Source organism: Cynocephalus volans, chromosome 6 (genome assembly GCF_027409185.1).
Source record: "Cynocephalus volans isolate mCynVol1 chromosome 6, mCynVol1.pri, whole genome shotgun sequence".
NCBI lineage: Eukaryota > Metazoa > Chordata > Mammalia > Dermoptera > Cynocephalidae > Cynocephalus > Cynocephalus volans.
In genome coordinates this window covers 96,959,383-96,980,062 of record NC_084465.1, presented here as the reverse complement: position 1 = coordinate 96,980,062, position 20,680 = coordinate 96,959,383, and the positions used below count along the sequence as shown (strand labels likewise).

The window sequence follows — 20,680 nt, the reverse complement described above, 5'->3', positions numbered from 1 at the left end:
ATTAGTAAATAAAAACTGAGCAAGTACTCCCACACTGCCTGTGACTAGCCTTTTTTTTTTTTTTTTTTTTAAAAAAAGCAAGTAATTTCTTACAGTCTGTTAAAAGACTATATAGAGGTCAAAATAGGATTTTTTCCCTGAATGCAAAGATGGTTCAATGTTAGACAGTTTTACTTACCAACTGACTAAAGAAGGAAAAAAAAAAAAATACAATCATCTCTATGTATGCAAAAAAACAAATTCAACAATCATTCGTGAGAAAAACAAACAAATAAAGCCTCTTAGCAAAGTAGCAATAAAGACTTTCTTAACTCAATACACACCAAAAACCTACAACAAAGACCACATACAATGTTCAGTCTTTGGGATAATTATCATCAAAGAAAAGGAGGCATTTATTTTATTACCTCTTTTATTTAGCCTTGTATTAGAGATGCTGGCCAATACTTGCAAATAAGCCTAACAAAAATGTGTTAAAATTTCAAAGAAAAAAGTGTTTAAACTTTATGCAAATGAAAGAAAATCTGAATAAATTGAGATATATACTGTTCATACAGGAAGAGTCCTAATCAAAATGTTAAAGGGAATTTTATTTATTTATTAAAAATTTTTTTTATAAAGATGTCTGGTAATGGGATCTTAACCCTTGGTTTGGTGTTGTCAGCACCACGCTCAGCCAGTGAGCTAACCGCCATCCCTGTTTAGGATCCGAACCCGTGGCCTTGGGGTTATCAGCACCATATTCTCCCAAGTAAGCCAGGGGCCGGCCTCTTAAAGCGGATTTTAATGGAAATGTACAAGCTGATTCTATAACACATCTGGAGAATTAAATGTATAAGAATAGACTGTGGGCCGCCTGGTTAGCTCAGTGGGTTAGAGTATGGTGCCGATAATGCCAAGGTCTAGGGTTCCATCCCTGTACTGGCCAGCCAAAAAAAAATAGGCTGGAGGACCTTGAGCCCTCAGGTGCGAGATGGCCATTCTCCGAGGCTGAGTCCCCTTCAGTGCCCAAGGAAGCCAAGCTCTGTGCCTCCAAACCCCAGTGGTCAGACCCACTCATGTGTCAGCACTTCTCCAGACCAACCCACTCCAGGATGGTGTGGGCACAGCACATTCACTTGTCACCAGCTGTCGCCTGGTTCCAAGGCTGTGTCTGTCTGGGCTGGGGAGGGGCTGCCGGGGCTGTACTCCTGAGCCTGCTTCCAGCTGCTGATCTGCATCATTGCTCTAAAGAGGACAACTCACTCCCCACCTGCAGCCCTCCCTCTCCACGGCCACTGGGGCCTTGGGCAAGCTGTCACTGGGTCCACAGGAATGCGTCACTTTTGGCCTTCTGGCACTTCCAGCTCTAACCTTTGCTGGGCTTTGTTATTTCAACCATCATGGTGTGGGCAAAGCTGCTGCTTGCTGCGGAAGCCACCTTTTCTACATAATACCTTACGAACTGCCAGCACATCTTGGCTTCTGCACTGTCACATCATTAAACAGACAATAGGGAGAAAATAATGGATGAGTCCAGCAGTGAGACACACCTCTTCTCCTATTCACATGGTTGTTTTCAGAATGCAGTCTCTGAGGAAAAAGTTTGAGAGGAATTGTATCCAAGAAATTGTGAGACTGAGTTCCATATTCCTGTGAGTTAATGGGATCATCTCCCTGCTTCCCACAAGCCTCGCAGTATAACTAAACATATAGATGAGTTTTTGCCTGTTAACTTATCACTCTCTTAACAGGAATAAAGCTTTATTTATTAGTAACAATTCATGATGAGGATTAGCCGGGTAGCTCAGGTGGTTAGAGCTCAGTATTACAACACCAAGGTCAAGGGTTTGGATTCCCAGACCAGCCAGCTGCCAAAAAAAACGCCCCAAAACAAAAACAAAAAATTCATGATCAAATTTCTATATTTATCTTGGGAATACTGGACAAAGGGAAAAAACTTTTCACTCATGAGTAAAGACTGCAGAATTAGACAGTCTTTAATTTTTTAAAACTTCCTCTTCTATTCAGTTGATATCAGCTAGTGATGGTTACATGCCCTAGAGAAACTTTAAAATTAGGAATTGCTTATATCTCACACTACTAATTTCTAAATCCTAGGAAGAATAACTTGGAGAGCTTCTGAATATAGAGATGTTATATTTAGGAAAGAGGTTCCCCTTGTAGATGTATCAAAATATTACAAATTCTAAACAGAGACTTAATCCTCAAACGAGTTTATTTTACTTGCCCTAAAATAATCTGTCCACAAATATAAAACTATAAGTAATAAATTATTTTCCACTGTGGGAATCTCTAATGTGAAAATAAAGTTCATATTCTATGAAAAGTTTTTTTAAAAAAGATAAAGTAGGGCCGGCCTATGGCTCACTTGGGAGAGTGCGGTGCTGATAACACCAAGGCTGCGGGTTCTGATCCCTATGTAGGGATGGCCTATACAAATATATACAAAACAGCTCTGGCAGGACACACGAGTCCCGGTAACGGTGGCTGCCTCCACAAAGGGGAGGTGATGACTGGGTCAGGGGTGGTGAGACATTTCACTAAACAGACTCCTGTGTCCACTCAGAATTTTGTACCATGTGTATGTATTATCTATTCAAAGGGAATTAAACATGCTGAAAATTGATTTGGCTGTTTATTTTAAGACTAAACATGTGTTTACCATACAATCCAATAATTGCACTTTTGGGCATTTGTCCAAGAGGAATAAAAACTTATGTTCAGGGCCGGCCCGTGGCTCACTCGGGAGAGTGTGGTGCTGAGAACACCAAGGCCCCGGGTTCGGATCCCATATACGGATGGCCGGTTCGCTCACTGGCTGAGCGTGGTGCTCACAACACCAAGTCAAGGGTTAAGATCCCCTTACCGGTCATCTTTTAAAAAAAAAAAAAAAAAAAAAAAAAAAAAAAAAAAACTTATGTTCACTGGTACAAAAACTTATCCGTGAATGTCACAGCAGCGCTATTTGTAATCGCCAAAAACTGGAAGCCACCACAGTGCCCTTCAGTGGGTGGATTGCTAACCACACACAGCACATCCATGCCATGGGCGACTAAGCAGTGAAAAGGAGTGAGCTACTGACACACACAACGACTTGCATGGATCTCAAGGGAAAGATTCGAGTGAATAAGCCCATCTCAAGAGGTTACATAGTGTATGACTCCATTTACATAGCGTTCTTGGAATAATAACATTATAGAGATGGATTAAGGATATGAAACACAAAACTCATGGACGAAGCAAAAGTAACTGGTGAACATGACAAGATACATCAACACATGTAATCAGGGAAATGAAAATTAAAAATAAGAGTAGCTGGGGCCGGCCCGTGGCTCACTCGGGCGAGTGCGGTTCTGATAACACCAAGGCCGCGGGTTCGGATCCCATATAGGGATGGCCGGTTCGCTCACTGGCTGAGCGTGGTGCTGACAACACCAAGTCAAGGGTTAAGATCCCCTTACCAGTCATCTTTTTAAATAAATAAATAAATAAATAAATAAGAGTAGCTACTCATATTTGGTTCATTTTGGACATGGCTGCCTAGAGGGGTTAGGCAACCTGTCAGGGAGGCAGGAGGCAGGACTAGCACCCATGCATGTGGGCATTGGCATGTGTTCTAACCAATGGCCCACACTGCCTCTCTGTGGGTGAGAACAACCAGAGCCTGTCACCCATTAGGCTAGCAAAACTACAAAGTCTGACAACACCAAGAGCTGGTGAGGACACAGCCCCAGGAGCTCACACAGCCTGATGTGAGAATGCAAACAGATATAGTATGAGGGCACTTCAAAGAGTTCATGCAAAAGAAGCTGACCTATGGCTCACTTGGGAGAGTGTGGTGCTGATAACACCAAGGCCATGGATTTGGATCTCTAAATAAGGATGGCTGGTTAGCTAACTTGGGAGAGCGTGGTGCTGACAACACCAAGTCAAGGGTTAAGATCCCCTTACCGGTCATCTTTAAAAAAATAAAAAGTTAATGGAAAGATTTGTGTTATATTTCAATTCTATCTTTCCGTGCATTCTTTGAAGTATTTTTGTATTAGTCCATTTCTTTACTTAGAATACCTGAAACGGGGTAATTTATAAAGAAATGAAATTTATTCCTTACAGTTTCAGAGGCTGGAAAGCCCAAAGCCAGGGAACACAGCTGGTGCGGGCCTTCTTCTGGGTGGTGACTCTACAGTGACACTGGGTATCACATGGCGTATGGGCTGAGCAAGAGAGACTAGCCTGCTTACTCTCTTTCCCTTTACTTGTAAAACCATCAGAACCACACCTATGACCGCCCATCAATGGATTAATTCATTCGAGAGGACACAGTCCTCAGGATCCAATCACCTCTTAAAGGCCTCACCTTTCAATTACTGTAATTGGATTTCCCACCCTCTTAACACTGTTATGGTCAGCATCGTTTCCAACACATGAACTTTTGGGGGACTGCCGTGAGCCATCCTGCTATAGGGAACGGCATGGGAGCCTGAGTGATACCCCTTGTTCTTCAGGCTACAAGGGGGTCCCATGTGTGTGGCATGGCTCCATGGAATTTCTTGTTTGTTCACCTTTGGTTGCTTGACAAGGCTTCCCAGAATCAAACAGCCTAACCTTTTGGCTTAGTGTGGCTTTGGGAAATTCCCTGGAGTTTCTCAAAGGACATGTTAAAATACATCAAAATTAACTGGTTTATTTAAAGGGCATTGTCAGTACTAAAGGTGTTTTTCTTTTCTTTTTTTTTTTTTTTTTGTCTTTTTCGTGACCGGTACTCAGCCAGTGAGTGCACCAGCCATTCCTATATAGGATCCGAACCCGTGGCGGGAGCGTTGCCCCGCTCCCAGCGCTGCACTCTCCCGAGTTCACCACGGGCTCGGCCCCTAAAGGTGTTTTTGATGCATGTTCCCAGTATGGGTTGGCTCCATTTAATTTTGTCATTAATCTTCCTTGTTAGTGATATGTGCATTAACCCATTGTGGCTGTAGTCATGCTCTTGTAGGTGTCGAATGAAGTTATTATGTTAGATTTCTATCTACATTCCACCAGGGAGACGGTGGGTCCGAGTGCAGTGGTGCTTACAACTATTTGATCATCAACCAGTTACAGATTTCTTTGTTTTTCCCACTCCCACAGTTTCACTTGATTTACCAAGAACATGTTCTTTCCTTAGTAATAATAAGAATGATATAGTGCGTTTTTGTTAGTTTGAGTAGGATCATTTAACTTTTCACTTTGTCCCCTGTGCTGTTCCCGGAGTCTATTGGCAGGGAAATAAAAGGCATAAACATTGTGATTTTGATTATAAATTAAAATGATCAATATAAAGTATAAGCAATATTAAATTGTTAACCATAACTAATCAATGTTATTAAAATTAAGTGTAGTAAATATAAGTAAGATTAAAAAAAGGTTAAATTGTAAGTTAAAAAGGTTAAGAATTATAGTTTAAACTAAAAGTCTGACGCTCTTTAAAGCCAAGCATGCTGCTATTGTATAGTTTCCTGGCCACGAGTCACAGGCTTTAGGGTGAACTACTGATGCATGCATGAGTGGATGCTTTTATCACAACATAATTGCTTTAGAACATTCTGATTTTTCTTTTTCTATAGAGATGAAATAATAAATGTTTTGATTAAAAGATAAATCATCACATAAAAGGTTAAGTAAAAAATATAAATAAAGCAAGATTTTTGTGGTTGTTGTCCACACTTGCACTAGACATTTGTGGTCCACCTCTTTTTTCCTCATCCTATCCACACCACCTATTCAGGTCCAATGAATCCTGCGGAGCTGGTCTCTGGCAGAGGACAGTCAACTCATAGCAACCTTCATATGTTTCTTAAAAAAATAAAAGTGCTCAGGCCTCATGACAACTAAGACCCTTCTAGAAGAAAACCCTGGAGAAACACTGGCCCCAAGCAGACCAGGAGCTTCCAGCAGCATGGTCTGCAGCAAGGAGCAAAATGCCATGATAAACAGGATGTATTATAGGGCAGGTAAGAGAAATGAGCCACATCTATAGGTATCAATGTGAACACAGCTCAAAAACCTGTGGAACGGGGCCGGCCCGTGGCTCACTCGGTAGAGTGCGGTGCTGATAACACCAAGGCCCTGGGTTCGGATCCCATATATGGATGGCCGGTTCGCTCACTGGCTGAGTGTGGTGCTGACAACACCAAGTCAAGGGTTAAGATCCCCTTACCGGTCATCTTTAAAAAAAAAAAAAAAAAAAACCTGTGGAAGGATGGAAACCAAGTGGCAGAATGTGTATACAACACAGTACGTAAATAAAAACACAATGTGACACATTTTCCAAGGATGCACATACCACAGCTAAAGTGGATAAACAGAAAGGCAGCTTTCACAGTTCCTCAAAAAGTTTAACATAGATCCAAAAGTTACCACATGATCCAGTAATTCCACTCCTGGGTATATACCCAAAATAACTGAAAACAAGAACTTAAACAGATACGGGTATGCCAATGTTCACAGCAGCCTATTCACCACAGCCTAAAGATGGAAACAACCCAAGTGTCCATCGACACGTGAGTGGATAAACAAAATGTGCTCTGTGCATACAGTGGACTTTTATCCAGCCGTAAAAAGGAATGAAGTACTGATTCATGCTACAAGATGAAAAAAATTTGAAAACATTATGCTAAAAAGCCAGACAAAAAGGCAAATATATGATTCTACTTACATGAAATACCTAGATTAGGCAATTTTGCAGAGACAAAATGTAGATTAGAGGTTACCAGGGACTGGCGGGTGGGGAATGCGGAGTTGTTGTTTAACGGGTACGGAGATTCTGCTACGGTGATGAAACAGTTTTGGAAATAGATAGTGATGGTGGTTGTTCAATACTGTGTGTGTAACGAATGCCACCAAACTATACACTTAAAGTGGCTAGGGATGGCCGGTGACTCAGTGGATTACAGCATGTTGCTGATAACACCAAGGTCCAGGCTTCAATCCCTGTAGTGGCCTGCTGCCTAAAAAAACAAATAAACAAATAAAATAAAAGTGGCAAGTTTTAGAAGGCAAATACTCATACAGGCCAAATTCCTGGGGAGCGGGGAGATACACTGTGGAGGGAGGATGTGGAAATCAACTTGAGCCTTAGCCGTAAGCCCACTTTTAGAGAAGACTCTGTGTTCATGTAGCACTCCTGACATTAAAAAAAGATAAGGGCCAGCCTGTGGCTCACTTGGGAGAGTGTGATGCTGATAACACCAAGGCCACAGGTTCAGATCCCTATATAGGGATGGCCAGTTAGCTCATTTCAGAGAGCATGGTGCTGACAACATCAAGTCAAGGGTTAAGATCCCCTTACCAGTCATCTTTTAAAAAAAAAAAGGATAAAAGAGGTGAGGTCTCCACAGCATTTCAGAGAGCCTGCTCTAATCGGCAGAGTTTTTGCCCAGACCAGTGTGATACATGGTGGGGGACCCATGGACCTGGGGTTAGTCTGGCTTTCACCTCCCCACCCCCTCCTGGATTCTGGGGCCTGGTGCCCCTCATATCCCAACAACCAGGAGAATCAGGGCTAGAAATGATTCCAGCAGTGTCCAGGTCACGGTAAACTCATTTACAGTCTTTATTGTAAAGAAGTTGCAGTTGGAACATGGGACACTGAAAATACACAATCACGGATTGCTCTTTCAGAAGAGAGAGGGAGAGATTGATATATACAAAAATTGTAAACATGTTCACTTAAATATCCACACGGCATTGGTCTATGCTACAACGTACAGGGCCGTCACTCACTGCAATTCCAGAGAGAGGCGTCTGTCTGTGAGAACGAAATGTGCAACCGTGTTTGGTGCGTTTGGTATCGACAATGTGAAAAGCCAGCTTCAAGCAATGCATGAGTAGTCAGCTATGTACAGGGACCCCATCCGGGGCTGGGCCTTAAAAACAGGGTATGTGGAGGGGCGTGGGAACTGGTCCAGGAAGCCAAGGTGAAGAGAAGTGGGCACTGTGGGCAGATGGAACCTCCAGGCCTCTTTCCTGCTGAGAGGTTTGTCTTGCCCCACACTGAGGGGTCTGGCTCCTTCCTTCGGTATGGTCTTACCAAAGGACTGGGACAGGGCTGATGCCCAGGCCCACAGCCATCTTGTGCCTTCCTGGTCAGAACCACCCACACCTGAGCAGGGGCCTGGGCCAAGGCAAGTAGGAGCAGCTTGTGGGGCTCTATGAGGTGAAACCTGAAGACTTGACTACAATCACAACACCGACAGGGCTGGGCTGCTCTAGCAAGCCTGTGAGAGGAGATGGAGGGAGGCTCCAGACAGGACAAATCACCATGACAGGAGCATGGACAGTCACTACCAACAGGGACACAGAATGGGGAACAGTGGCCACGATTCCGGGCTTCAGGGTGAGGGTACTGTCCCTGTCCCCTGTCCTGGGCAGCCCCTGCACCTGGCCAGCTAGACCCCTGACCCCAGAATGGATATGTGAGCCCCAAGTTGGCTGGCCCATGAGAATGCCTCCCCCAGGCCAGTGCACTCCAGGCTGGAGGATGCATGACCTGGGCCATTTTGTCCCCTTAGAATCTCAGGCCTGGGGCCAAGTACTGAGAGGACTAGGGGGACTTGGGGAGGACAGCCCACGCACCCTGGGGGCTACCCCTTCTTGGCCCCAGACGACCCAAAGTGGCCACCCCTTCTGTTCCTGGCCCTGGGCCGGAGGGACCCGAGGGAGGTCTCGGGATGCCTTGGAGCCTGGGTCCGCGCCTGCCAACCACTAGTAGGCGGGCACCTGGTACCCTTTGGGGCTGGTGTCCAGGGTCTCGGTGAAAGGCGGGCTCTGGTAGGTCTCGGTGCCCTCCACGCCGCTGCCCACTGGGTAACCAGGGTAGGCCTGGACCGCCCCAGCGCCCAGCTGCTCGGTGGCAAAGAGGGACATGTCGGTGCCCAGGCGGAACCGCTGAAGGGCCTTCACGGTGAGCGCCACCTGAACGAGGAGCCGGGGTCAGCGGCGCCGCCCACGCCCCCCGCCCCGCCGCCCCCGGGCCGCACTCACCCAGCTGAGGATGGAGAAGAAGCTGAAGGCGATGGCGGCCCGCGCCGCATCCCCAGCCTGCGCCGTGCCGGGACCGGGCGTCGTGCGCTGCCACTGGTTGGCGAGGAAGCAGAAGCCCACGAACCACAGGAAGGACCAGAGCCCTGCGAGACGCTCGGCACTGAGCACCTGGCCTGCCTCAGGCCTCGCCCGCAGCACCAGGAACCCTAGCCCAGCGCCGCGCCCCGCCCCACCACATGACGCTCATGTCCCGCCCACCCGGGAAGCCCAGCCTCACTCGTTCACCAGGCCCCGCCCCCTGGGAAGGCCTGCAGTCATCCAGGCGCAAGGCCCGGCCCCTTGAGGCCAGGCCCCGCCCACCCGGGAAGCCCGGCCTCGCCCAAAGCGCCCGGCCCCCTCCCCTCACTCGGCCCCGCCCACCTGAGAAACCCAGGTCTAGCAGCACCACGCGGCGGCGGTCGCGGACGCTGCTGATCTGCTGGAAGCGCACGTCGAGCATCAGGAAGGCGGCACAGGCGAGGAAAGCTCCGAGGCCGAGCGCGACGCCGAAGCGGCAGGCGCCCGCGTTCCCGTTGAAGACGCAGCGCAGCTCCGGGCCGCTCTCGGCGTTCACGTAGCCCTCGTTGATGATCGGCCCGAAGACGGCGATGGAGAACACCTGCGGGCGGCGGGCGGCGCTCAGGGCCCTGCAGCGGCCCCCTCTCCCCACCGAGACCCGAGGTCTCCGTCGCCCTTCCTGAGCGCACATGCCCCTGGGCCTGACCCTGCGTTCCCCAGCAGCACCCGGCCCATCTCTGGGTGGGGGTTGAGGTCTTTGGGCCCACCTTCCTTTCCCACCCCCTCACATGTTTAGTAATTATTGACAACATAAACCATTTCGTGAACATCCACTATGCCCAGGCACTTTGCTAAGACGACATGCGTTCGCTCACGAAGTCCTCCAAAAAAACCCCACGGGGCTTTTCCCCTTTATAGATGGGGAAATTCGGGCTCCAACAGGTTAAGTGGCTTGTCTAGGATCACACAGCTGATAAGACCTGGGGCTGAAATTCAAGCCTGGTTCTCTGCACCGCGTGGGTCCCACGGTGTCCCCCCAACCCCCAGCTCACTCGAGAGTGTGGGAACAGGAGTCTTCATCTGGATCGGTGGTCCTAGGTTGGAGCCGTCAGGGAGGCAGGGCTGAGGGAGGCAGGAGTGGAGCCGGGAGAGAAGGGCGAGAGCATAGGGATGCAATGGAGGGACAGCTGCACAAAGCTGTTGGCCGGGCCCCGCGGGGAAACTGCCCTCCGCATTTGGGAGCTGTGCGGCCTGTTTCCTAGCATGCCAAATGGGGTAACAGGCACTGGTCATAGAGTGTTGGGACAGAGAAATGTCCACGCAGCTCCCTGCACATGGCGGGCACCCGAGGGAATGAGGGCCCCCCATGACTGCAATTAATTATTAATATCACCGTTAAGTGTTTGGGCTCAAAAGGCGACACTGTTGACCTCTAGGGTTCAGCTAAGCCTCAGTGCCTCTGCCCACCAGTTCTGGGAGGCAGGGAGGAGGGGGACCAGTCATCCTAAACCAGACGCTGCACTTTCAGCTCTGGGCAGCCCTCTGTTTCCAAGAAAAAAACCCCAGTCTCAACTTCATCGTTTCGCTCCTTTCCCGCCCTATCTCCGAGAGACCAGGGTACGAACGTGTCCCCTCAGGGTGGCCCCCAAGTCGGGATAAGAGCTGAAACAGAACATAGGAGTCCTGCATCTTGTCTGTTCAGAGTCACTCCGCTGGGAAGGCCCAGGCCCCTGCCCCACCCTGGGCACCGCCCTCCTCGAAGACAGGCGTGGAGGTACGGCCCGCGCCAGCTTCACTGGACTAGACCAAACCTAGAACTCGGCACCCTTCCTCCCATCTCTCCTACCTGGAGGGGAGGGAAGAAGGAGAAAGGCCCCTGTCCGAGGGATGCCCCAGTGGGTAGGTTGCCCCCAAACCTGCCTCTCCCGCACCACCTCCAGGATGCCCTCCCAGTTGCAGAGCCCCTTCTGGCTGCCCCCTCCCTCAACTCACAGCCGGACCTAAGGAGGACGGAGGCTGTGTGTGCGGGGGATGGGGGCAGGCAGCCTGGTCCCTCTCGGCTCCCGTAGCCCCCTCCTGGTGCTGGGGCTCAGCCCCCAATCCCTTCCACGAATCTCGTCTCCACCCCTGTGCCCGCTTCCAGGTCGTGAAAACAGGAAAAAAGGAGCGAGGGCTGAGGAAGGGGATTGGACTTAGACCTAAGGAGGAACTCGGGGGTAGGGGGCGACCGGCAGTGACCTCTCAAGGTCCCTCTGTGTTGCCGCCGGCCCCTCCCCCGCCCGCAGGTGGGCGCGCCCAGCCCGGTGACGTCACCCCAACCTGCGGCCCGCGGGGTGGGGTCGGCGAGGCTGAGGGCGAGGGCCAAGGGGCGAGGGGCGAGGCGGGATCGGGGCCGGGGCGGGGGCCACTCACCCAGGACGCGACCCGCAGCAGGGTCTGGGGCCGCCGCGCGAAGCTCACGGGGTCCAGGGCGGCCCCCGCGCGGCCCGCGCCGAATGAGGCGCCCTCCATGGCCGGCCCGGGCGGGCCGCACGCCCCCGGCGCCGTCTGTCCGTCTGTCCGTCCGGCCGGCCCCGCCCGAGGCCGTCCGGGGCTGCTGCCGATGATGCCGGTGCTGCCGCCGCCGCCTCCCGGGAGCGCGCGCCGGCCACGGCGGGGGCGCGCGGGGCGGGGCCGAGCCGGCGCCCTCTCCCTCCCTCCCGTCCCCTTCCTCGCTCCAGGCTCACCTGCACGACTCCGATGCCGAGATGGAGAGCCATCCTTGGGGGACCCACCGCCTGGGCCCCTGGGTGTAAAGAAGGGCAAGGGGAGAGGGACTACACTCAGACTTTGCCATTTATTTGGTGAGTGCCCAAGCGGGGAACCGAGGCCCGAGGGCTCCCGCGGCTCCCCCCGCCCTCGGGAACAGCAAACTTGGCTGCTTGGCTCCGGGCTCGGAAAGCCCAGAGCGAGGTGACTGGGGACCTTTCCACCACTGTACACTAGCTTCTTCAGAAGGTTCTAGCCTCTCTGATGGGTAGAGTCCGGTGAGAAGAATGGCCTCCACCCCCGGGGGCATTTGTCCAGGGGCAGACGGCACAGCAGCCAGCTGGGGCACCCCTGCTTCTTTCCTGTGGCCGAATGGCCTCGTCCTCCCCGCACCAGGGTCTCCCCGACTGACTTGTGGCTGATGTATTTAGTCTGGGGTAGGGCAGGGAGAAGCATCAGAAGCTGCAGTTTGGCTGAGCTGGTGCCAAGCTGCCCTGTACCCCTGCTGGGTCTCTTCCACAGACCCCCAGCCCCAGGTGAGACAGAGCCCTGTTCCTTCCAGGGCAGCTTGGTAGGAGCTCAGATGACTCCTATGTTTCTGTCTAGGGCATTGATAAGAAAAGTCTGCATTTATTGAGCATTTACAGTGTCAAGTGCTTTATAACGATCTGTGGAGGTAGGGACTGTTACTATCCCCATTTTTTAGATGGGTAAATACGCAGGCCGGTTTTGTTCCTTGAACACAGTCAGAAAGTGAAGAGCTGGAATTTGAACCCAGGTCCCCTCGTGGTGCCTGTCCCAGTCTCATGGGGAACTCATTGGTTCTGGTATGAAACTCTTCCTTTGGCCTAGCAGGGCACAGGGCAGTTGTTGCTAGAGGTGCTAAGTCCTTTACCCTGTACCTCCAGTCCCATCCCCTCACCTGTAGGTGACAGACCTGCCTCCGGCACTATCCATTTCCCCCTTTTACTTGACCATTTGCATCAGCACACAACACTGCACTTTATTCTATAAAACCAAACACCACTCTTTTTTTTTTTTATTATTATAAAGATGACTGGTAAGGGGATCTTAACCCTTGACTTGGTGTTGTCAGCACCACGCTCAGCCAGTGATCTAACCAGCCATCCCTATATAGGATCCGAACCCGTGGCCTTGGTGTTATCAGCACCACACTCTCCTGAGTGAGCCACGGGCTGGCCCTCCAAACACCACTCTTGACCCTACTTGCCCTCCAGCTGCCCCATGTCACCGCTCCCTTTGGCAGAGTTCCAACCCTCTGCTTCCAATACCTCTCCCTCTCATTCCCTCTGAAACTCCGTATAATCCAGCTCCCAACTCCACCTAAACTCAGGGTTGCCAGCGACCTCCACTTGCCAATCCCAGGGGCAAGTCTCAGATGCTGCCGTCCCCTCCTTCCAGGATACATTTCTAGATGTCATCCACCCTCTCCTCTTGTTCCGCCTAATGGGCCCCACCTTGTCAGCCCTTTTCGGGTCCCTCCTCTTGCCTGTCTGTGACCTATGAGTCGTAGGGGCCCAGGACACAATCCTGGGGCTCTTCCCTCTGTGCTGGACCCATTGGTCTGTATGGTGACAGCTTGAGCCAGAACGTTCCCTTGCACTAGAGTGCCACTTGTCTTGGCCTGTGTGCCCTAGAAGACAGTCTGAGGCAAAGTAGAGAGTTTTATTGGGGGATGAAACTTCGGGGAAGACAGAGTAAGGGAAAAAAGGGACGGAGGAAAGCGAGCACAGGCAGCATGCTCCTGAGCTGACCACAGCTTCACCAGAGAACCCGGCCGGCTCCCCAGCACTCGCAGAGGGCCTCAAGAAAAGTCAGAAGTCTTGGGGGAAAGAAGAAACTTCTATGCTGGCTGCTTCTGCGCCCTGTCATTTGTGTCCCTGGCCCCTCTGGGCAGCCCCTGCAGAAGCCAGCACCCCCACGGGGCCATCTGGGTGGAGGAACTACAGCTCTCTCTGGGTGAGGCATTAGGTCATACCAAGGTTGGCCATCTCCCAGGGAGAGTCTGACACACCACAGGGACACAGGGGCCTGGGGCTTTATGACCACACATTGTTGCTGGGCTGTTCTGGAGCCAAGGCCTGGGGCAGGTGGAGCTGAGCAGACCCAGGGAGGCCCAAAAGTTGGGTCCAGTTCACTTCCAAATTGCTACACTCACAGCCTTCTCCATCTCACTGATGCACAAAGCGAATCCCAGATGTTCTGACTGAAATGCCCACAGTCTCCTTTGTCTCCTTTCTCACACTGGGTATTCCCTGGTTCTACCTTCAATGTACCCAGGGTCCTCTCCCACCCTGGATGAGTCTCTTATCAGCTGTCACCTGGGTACCGGCCCCGGCTTCCTAACCAGACTCCTTGCTCCCACTGTCACCTGCCTCATCCCAGCTCAGTAGCCAGAAGGACCTTTCAAAAATCACATCATTCTGTGCCATACCTCGCTCCAAACCTCCAAGAGCTTCCTGTTATGGAAGTTGGGAGTAAAAGCCACGTCTGTGCTGGGCCCTTACAGACCTCTCTGACCCCGTCAGCTCTCGGGCTCCCTCTGCCCCAGCCACTTTGCCTCCTTGCTGCTCCTGAAATACCCTGGCCCATTCCCCTCAGGACCTCTCCTTCCTCTAAGGAGCCAGGACCTTGGACGGGAGGACTCAGCCGAGCACAGGGGCAGGCGCAGGCCCTGCCCATCACTGTGAGCCCCAGCACAAAACACACAGAAGCCATGTTCTCAGTCACTTCTCCAGCATTTTATTTTGGTCTCAAACTCTGAGGAAGCTGCCCCCATGAAGCCCCTGTTGACAGGTCTGGCACAGCCATGGAAGGACCTGGGTGGGCAGCATGGCTGGTGGGCCCTCAGAAAAAAGCCCTGCCTGAACTTTCCTTGTAGGGACTGAGCAGAGTGGAGAGCTCAGCAACCAGGCATCATTTCTGAATTTCTTTTTGCAGCTGGCAGGTATGCGGATCCAAACCCTTCGCCTTGGTGTTAGCACCATGCTCTACCAACTGAGCCAACCAGCTAGCCTGGCCTCATTTCTGAAGTGGTAACATCACAGAACCACCAAGGTCATGGCACTGCAGGCATCCCTAGCCTCGAGGAGCAGGCACAGAGAAGCCAAGCCACGCCTGCTGTCTTCCCATGTGGGTAACTAGGTGCTGGGGTGTGGGGTGGGCAGAAGGCTCCATCCTAAATGGTGAGCGGCAGCCTGGGCTGTTCCCGCCTCTCTCACCTGCAGCCCCACATGGCCTCGGCTGGGGAAAGGCTGTTAGGGTGCCTGCAGTGGACACTTCCACTCATACTCCAAACCTGAGAGGGGACAGGCCCCACGGGCAGTGTCCTAGGGACCACCCAACTGAGACACGACAGGCATTGGCTCTGATGCACTTTAATGAGTGCCCTGCCCCTCCCCAGCCAGGTGGCCCTGCAGGCCCTGGCTGGCCACCCTCTAGTCACAGGAGCCATCCTTCCAGCCGTCGCGCCAGCGCTCATCCACTTGTGAGCAGTCGAACTCAGCCTTGCCCAGCTTGCGGTTCACCTCATTGTGCAGGCGGCACAGCCACTGGGTGAAGCTTGCCCGGGTGCGAGTGTCTGGCTGGTTCCTACCTATCCTGCAGGGAGTGGGGGGAGCACATGAAGGGAAGAGGCAGTGGCTCTACTGTCCCTGCCAGCTCCTTGCTGCTCCTGAGGGCAGTGCTGGGGCGCAACGGGGAGCTATACCTGGGAGTGCCATCGTGTTCCAAGGGCAGGATCTCCCAGAACAGAACTGACCCTGCAGCTTCCTGGGCTTGGTGGACTCCCAGGGCTGCTCAAACACCCACCTGGGCAGCATGGGAAACCTTAATAAGGAGGGCCCTGGGCAAGATATTAAAGCACAGACCAGGCAACTTTACAACCTTATAACAATCAGGAAGCCACATCCCAGTGTTCCTGGCCTCAGGCAGAGCGCAGACGGGGTGGGGCTGGCACAACCACATAACTGAAAACAAGACTTGTTTCTTTTTTTTTTGGCGCCTGGGTGCGATATGGAGATCTGAACCCTTGACCTTGGTGTTGTAACACTGCACTCCAACCAACTGAGCTAACTGGCCACACCTCTACATTTATTTTAATCTTTAACTCCTCTGTTGTATTTTTTTTTTTTTATTGGCAGTTGGCCATAGGTATAGGAACTTAAACCCTTGACCTTAGTGTTATAGCACTGTGCCATAACCAACTGACCTAACCTGCCAGCCCCCAGACTTTTCTTAGCACATTTGGCCCTAGTGCCTCACTTGAGCAAAAGACCTCATTCTAAATGCCCAAGCTTCAAACAGCAAGGGCAACTGCCTCACATGTCCACCCTAGAAACGTCTACAAGGGCCACACACAACCCTTGTGTGCCTCAATGAGGAAAAGATGGTTTTTAGAAGCAAAAGCAGGACTGGCTGGTTAGCTCAGTTGGTTAGAGTATGGTTGCTGATAACAAAAGTCCAGGGTTCATTCCGTGTATGACACGGCCGCCCCCCCCCCCCCCCCAAAAAGGAGCAAAAGCAGTAGGTTCCCGAGATCTTAAAACCAGCAGTCCTGCTACAGAAGTCAGGCAAAGTGGAGTTCTCCCTAATCTCCTGGAGCCTCCATCAGTGCTAAGCAAACGACCATGTGAGGGAAGCCCTTCCTGGGAGTTTTGTAGGTGCAGAAAGCAGCAGCGCCCAGCCGCAGATCTAGGCAGCATGACCTTTGAGGGGAGGAGATAACTCAGATAATCCAATCCATTCCCCCCACTCTATTGGCGGTCCCTGCTCCTCAGCAACCCTTTGCCACCTCTGCATCTACTTCTCTAGGCTCCCCTCTATGACATCAGCCAGGGGCCCCAGGCCCAGGTGCAATGCTCTGTTCCCTGCAGACGTGCTTACCTCTTTCTTAGGTCTTCAGCACACTCTTCACACGGGTAAAACTTGGAAAATAAATGTATGAACTGGGCCATGTCTTGCTGCTGTTCTGGGGTAGGCAGGTCAGGGTAGTAGGCGGCCAGGGTGTGGAGAACAGCCCAGCTGTGACGGCCCAGTTCCTCGCGATCCTGTGGACAGTCTTCCCTAAACTTGCTGTCCCGCTGCAGAAATAGGCCGACCAGAGGTCAGTTCATTCTCCCCGGATCAGAAGCCCCCAGAGCTGCCCTTTTCCCGCCCCAGACAGTGGCCCACCGACTCAGACAGGAGTCCTGCAGACGACCCGGCCAACCCGCAGCTGAAAGCTGAAAGACCAGGCCTACCTCGGACGCAAGGTTTAGGAACAGCCAACCCTGGGGGTCCTGAGCCCTTGGGAGGTCTGCCCAGGGCACCTGAGAACAAGGTGTGGGAGTTGAGAGACGCGGCTGGGAGGTCGGGCAGGGCAACTGCACCTTTTGCTGCGTCCGCATCCACGTCTTGAAGTCCACGCAGGCCCGGCATGGCCGCCTCCGGGAGGCGTCCTCAGCGACCTGAGAGTCGAAGGTCGGCGTCTGGGCTGGCGTCGGGACCACGGCGGCGGCGTCTCTCCGCCGCGCGCCCCGGCCCCGCGCGTCGGTCACCAAGTCGTCCATCACCTCGGAGCGCGCGCCGCCCGGCAGGAAGGAGAAAAGGTTCCCGCGTCCGAATCCGCCCTGCTGGCCGGGAGCTGCCATCTTGCTCGCGCAAAGCCTGCCGGGCCAGCTCGGCCGCCAGAGGGGCCTCCAGGTAGGCCTCCAGGCCAGCGCGCGCGCCGCCGCCAGCGCGCGGGCACACGAGCCGCGGGCGTACGCCGCGGGCGCGGGCGCGGAGGCCGGGCTGGAGGCGGAGTCGGGGGAGGGTCGAGGTGCCGGGGCGGGGCCCGGCGTGGAGGCGGGGCCGGGGGCCGATGCCGGGTCCCGGGTCGAGGCGGAGCCAGAGGCCCGGGAAAGAATGGAGGCAGGACCCGGGGCCCGGGAGCGGGCGGAGGCGGGACCGGGGGCTCGGGTGGGGGAGGGGGTGGAGCCGGAGGGCCGCGTCCTGCCCGCACCCCGGGCCCTCGTGCCCTGGCCCGTGCCCGCTTTGCGTCGTTCGTGGCGGCGCTCCCCCTTCCTCCAGTAAAAGAGCAGCGTGCTGTGGAAGCGGCGCCGCCGGCGCGTTATGGACTCGGGCTGAGGCCCGGGCGAAGTCCGCGTTGCGGCCCGCGACGCCCCCATCGTTCCACTCTAAACGTCCCGCGCGCCCGCGGCCGGGCTCTGTGCTCTCGGCTGAGGGGCGCGCCCACCTGCCGGGGCCCGGAGTCATGGCAACGCGGGGCGGGGCGGGGCGTGACCGCACAGACTGCGGCTCGCGCTAGAGCGCTGGGCGCGCGGTTCTGCTCAGAGACCGGCGCCATGGCAACGGACGCCCTGGCCACGCGGGGCGGGGCCGCGACCGCAGAGGAGACTGCTTGTGCTGCCTGCCGCGGGCTCGCACCCTGTGGCCCCAGATCCCACAGCCTTGATAAGGGGTTAAGCCCACCTCGGGAGCGGCCTTAGGGATGCCTCTGCCTCCATGCGCTCACGCATTCCACCCGGCAGATATTTGTGCAGTGCCTTCTCTGTTCCAGGCTCTGAGCAGAACCGGGAACAAGACTCCGTCCTTGACCTTCTCGGTTCATAGTGCAGTCAGTGGTCAAGACAGAGAAAAAACAAGGAGTCACACTAATAAACGTCAATTACAAACTGCTTGGGGCTATGCAGAGGGTGTGGTATATCCGAAAAGCTTCCTTGAAGGAGGTGACCCTTAGGCAGAGGCCTGAAGGGTGAGTAATGAGCTGAGGAGCACCTTCAAGGCCAAGCTCAAGATGGGAGAGTCTTCACGTTTTGCTGGAGCAGAAAGGCCGGTGGGGAAGGATGCTGAAGAGGGTGGTGGGAGGGGCGGTCCACAGGCGGACAGCAACCCACAAAGGACTTTGTTGGCTGCTGTGGGGACTGGAATTTATTTTATGGGCAGTGGGAAGGTTCTGTATAGTTGTGGGCAAGGCTACCCGGATGTTATCTAATTTCTGTTTTGCAAAGATTCCTCTGGCTATTGTTAGGTTCGGTGAGACGGAGAAAGGGGAGAGAGAGAGACCTGAGCCAGGCACCATTTCAGCCAAAAAGTTTTATGTGGAGGGGAGACTTGAGCCAGATCAGTTCCCCCAAATAAAGGAAAGTAGGGGTTTATAAGCCTTTGAGAGTTCTGACAGAATAATGGGCAATTTCGAAATCAGTGGTATGCAAGGTGACACAGCCCTTGTAGTCTGATAATGCCTGGTCGGTTAGGGCATAGGCTTCTAATTAGTGTCGTTACTATATCAGCGCAAAGCGCTCCAGCCCAAAGAAACCAGGAGAGGAATTTCGCTGCTCAATTCCTGGAGCAGAAAAGGGAAAGGGGAGGGGGAGAAAGGGGGAAAGTTGCTTAACCTGGCTGTGCTGATGCTAAGCTAGCCATGAGGATCTTATAGGGGCAAGTGAGGGGCACAGGTTTGGGGGTGGGGGGCTATTGCAGTTGTTCTGTGAGTAAAGAGGGTAGGCTATGGAGAGGAGAAAGTGGAAAGGGTCCAGGGTTGGTGGGGGTGTGGAGCATGGGGCTGCCAGTTGGGGTGGGGAGAGGGCTTCAGAATCCCTCTATGTCTCTGGCTGGGAGTAAATCCTGCCCTTCCCCAGCTTCTCTCCTTTGTCTTCAGGGGAGCAGGGTCTGTCCTGTCCTGGACCCCACCAGGCCAGCTGGGCCTTCAGCTGAGGCTGGGGAGAGGGTGACAGCTGGGTTGAAGACACTCTGCAAATCAGGCCTGTATCAGCAGGTGTTCATTGCCTGGGCCAAGACCAGGGGAGGTTCGAGAGCTTCAGAGCCACTAATGGGACAGACACACAAAGACGCTTTGTTGAGGCCAAGACGGTTTCCTGGATGGATGCCCCAGAGGCTAACTCCTCTCTGGAGAGGCTGGTGTAGGGAAAATCCCAACACCAGTGCTGGTGTCCTTAGCACTAGGAAGAACCACTGTGCACCAGGGTTGAATGGGGCTCTGGAAATCATTATAAGGAAGCAGCCCAGAAAGGTGGAGCACCTGAGCAAGCCCTCTGTCAAGGAATTCCAGGGCCTCCCACACCCACCCTTACTGATGGGGAAATGGGTCACTGTTGACCGCAGAGGTTGTGTTTGCAGTAAGTTGTGATGAATCATTCATTCAGAGGTGTCTCTCAAAGCAGTGCTAGTGACCCAATGGCAAAGATGGACCCTATTCCTTCTGCCTAAATCTCCCCACTGCAGAGGAACCACTGGGGTGATCCTATGAGGTCTGCCCCTCCCCCAACATGTACAGAAAAACTCACAATAATTATCCATTTAATACAAATTTCCTCTTCTATGACTTGGGGACATTAAGAGACCTTTACACCAACTTCAAGATTAAGTCAGAAATTTTGGATGACAACTGCTCAGAGCCCCACAGGTGAGTTCAAAGACAGTGGTTGGACACACCCTGGCAGAAGGTTACACCAGTTCAAGCACTAGGAAGAGCATGGGAGAGCCCCGAGAGGTGGGCTGGGCCTGGCCAGGTGGCACTTTGATGGCCCTTCCTTCTCCTCTCTCTTCCCATGGCCAGACTCAGGCAGGACAGCCCCAGGTGGCAGTCCCAGCCCCTACACCGCCCCTTCTTCAGGACACAACCTTGCGCACTTCCAGGGCCTGGTAGCTTGTTCTTTCTCCTACCAACTCTGCCTTGGGCACCCCCAAGCCCTGTGCTCCTGTGCTCTATTCCCCAGGTCTTGGGCTTGGTGGACAGCAAGGAAGCTGCGACACAAGGACACGAGGGCAGGGCAGCTCCATAGAGACACCGCAGGTGGGGAATTCCATTCCAGCCGGTCTTCCGGGTGCA

General features: G+C 53.2%; 2 protein-coding genes across 2 annotated transcripts; both read right to left on the bottom strand.

The window, feature by feature from the left end:
- Positions 1-7,583: 7,583 nt before the first annotated feature.
- On the bottom strand, positions 7,584-11,589 carry SYNGR3 (synaptogyrin 3). Its single transcript, XM_063100656.1, has 4 exons — positions 11,491-11,589; positions 9,442-9,679; positions 9,022-9,164; positions 7,584-8,952 (listed from the first exon to the last, which is right to left on the bottom strand). Exons 1-4 carry the CDS (start codon positions 11,587-11,589, stop codon positions 8,743-8,745), a joined length of 690 nt encoding a protein of 229 aa, XP_062956726.1. The 3' UTR covers positions 7,584-8,742.
- A 2,986-nt stretch (positions 11,590-14,575) lies between these two features.
- On the bottom strand, positions 14,576-17,477 carry GFER (growth factor, augmenter of liver regeneration). The gene is made up of 3 exons (XM_063100708.1): positions 17,217-17,477; positions 16,732-16,928; positions 14,576-15,447 (listed from the first exon to the last, which is right to left on the bottom strand). Exons 1-3 carry the CDS (start codon positions 17,475-17,477, stop codon positions 15,285-15,287), a joined length of 621 nt encoding a protein of 206 aa, XP_062956778.1. The 3' UTR covers positions 14,576-15,284.
- Between the last annotated feature and the right edge of the window lie 3,203 nt (positions 17,478-20,680).

Excerpts from the sequence above, each read along its gene's own strand:
- SYNGR3 (XM_063100656.1), bottom strand. The coding sequence starts at position 11,589 with ATGGAGGGCGCCTCATTCGGCGCGGGCCGCGCGGGGGCCGCCCTGGAC. Across the intron at positions 9,680-11,490 it reads TGCTGCGGGTCGCGTCCTGG|GTGTTCTCCATCGCCGTCTT; the intron begins GTGAGTGGCCCC and ends CGCCGCCCGCAG. Across the intron at positions 8,953-9,021 it reads TCTTCTCCATCCTCAGCTGG|GTGGCGCTCACCGTGAAGGC; the intron begins GTGAGTGCGGCC and ends CTCCTCGTTCAG.
- GFER (XM_063100708.1), bottom strand. The coding sequence starts at position 17,477 with ATGGCAGCTCCCGGCCAGCAGGGCGGATTCGGACGCGGGAACCTTTTC. Across the intron at positions 16,929-17,216 it reads GGATGCGGACGCAGCAAAAG|CGGGACAGCAAGTTTAGGGA; the intron begins GTGCAGTTGCCC and ends CTATTTCTGCAG. Across the intron at positions 15,448-16,731 it reads GCTGAAGACCTAAGAAAGAG|GATAGGTAGGAACCAGCCAG; the intron begins GTAAGCACGTCT and ends CACTCCCTGCAG.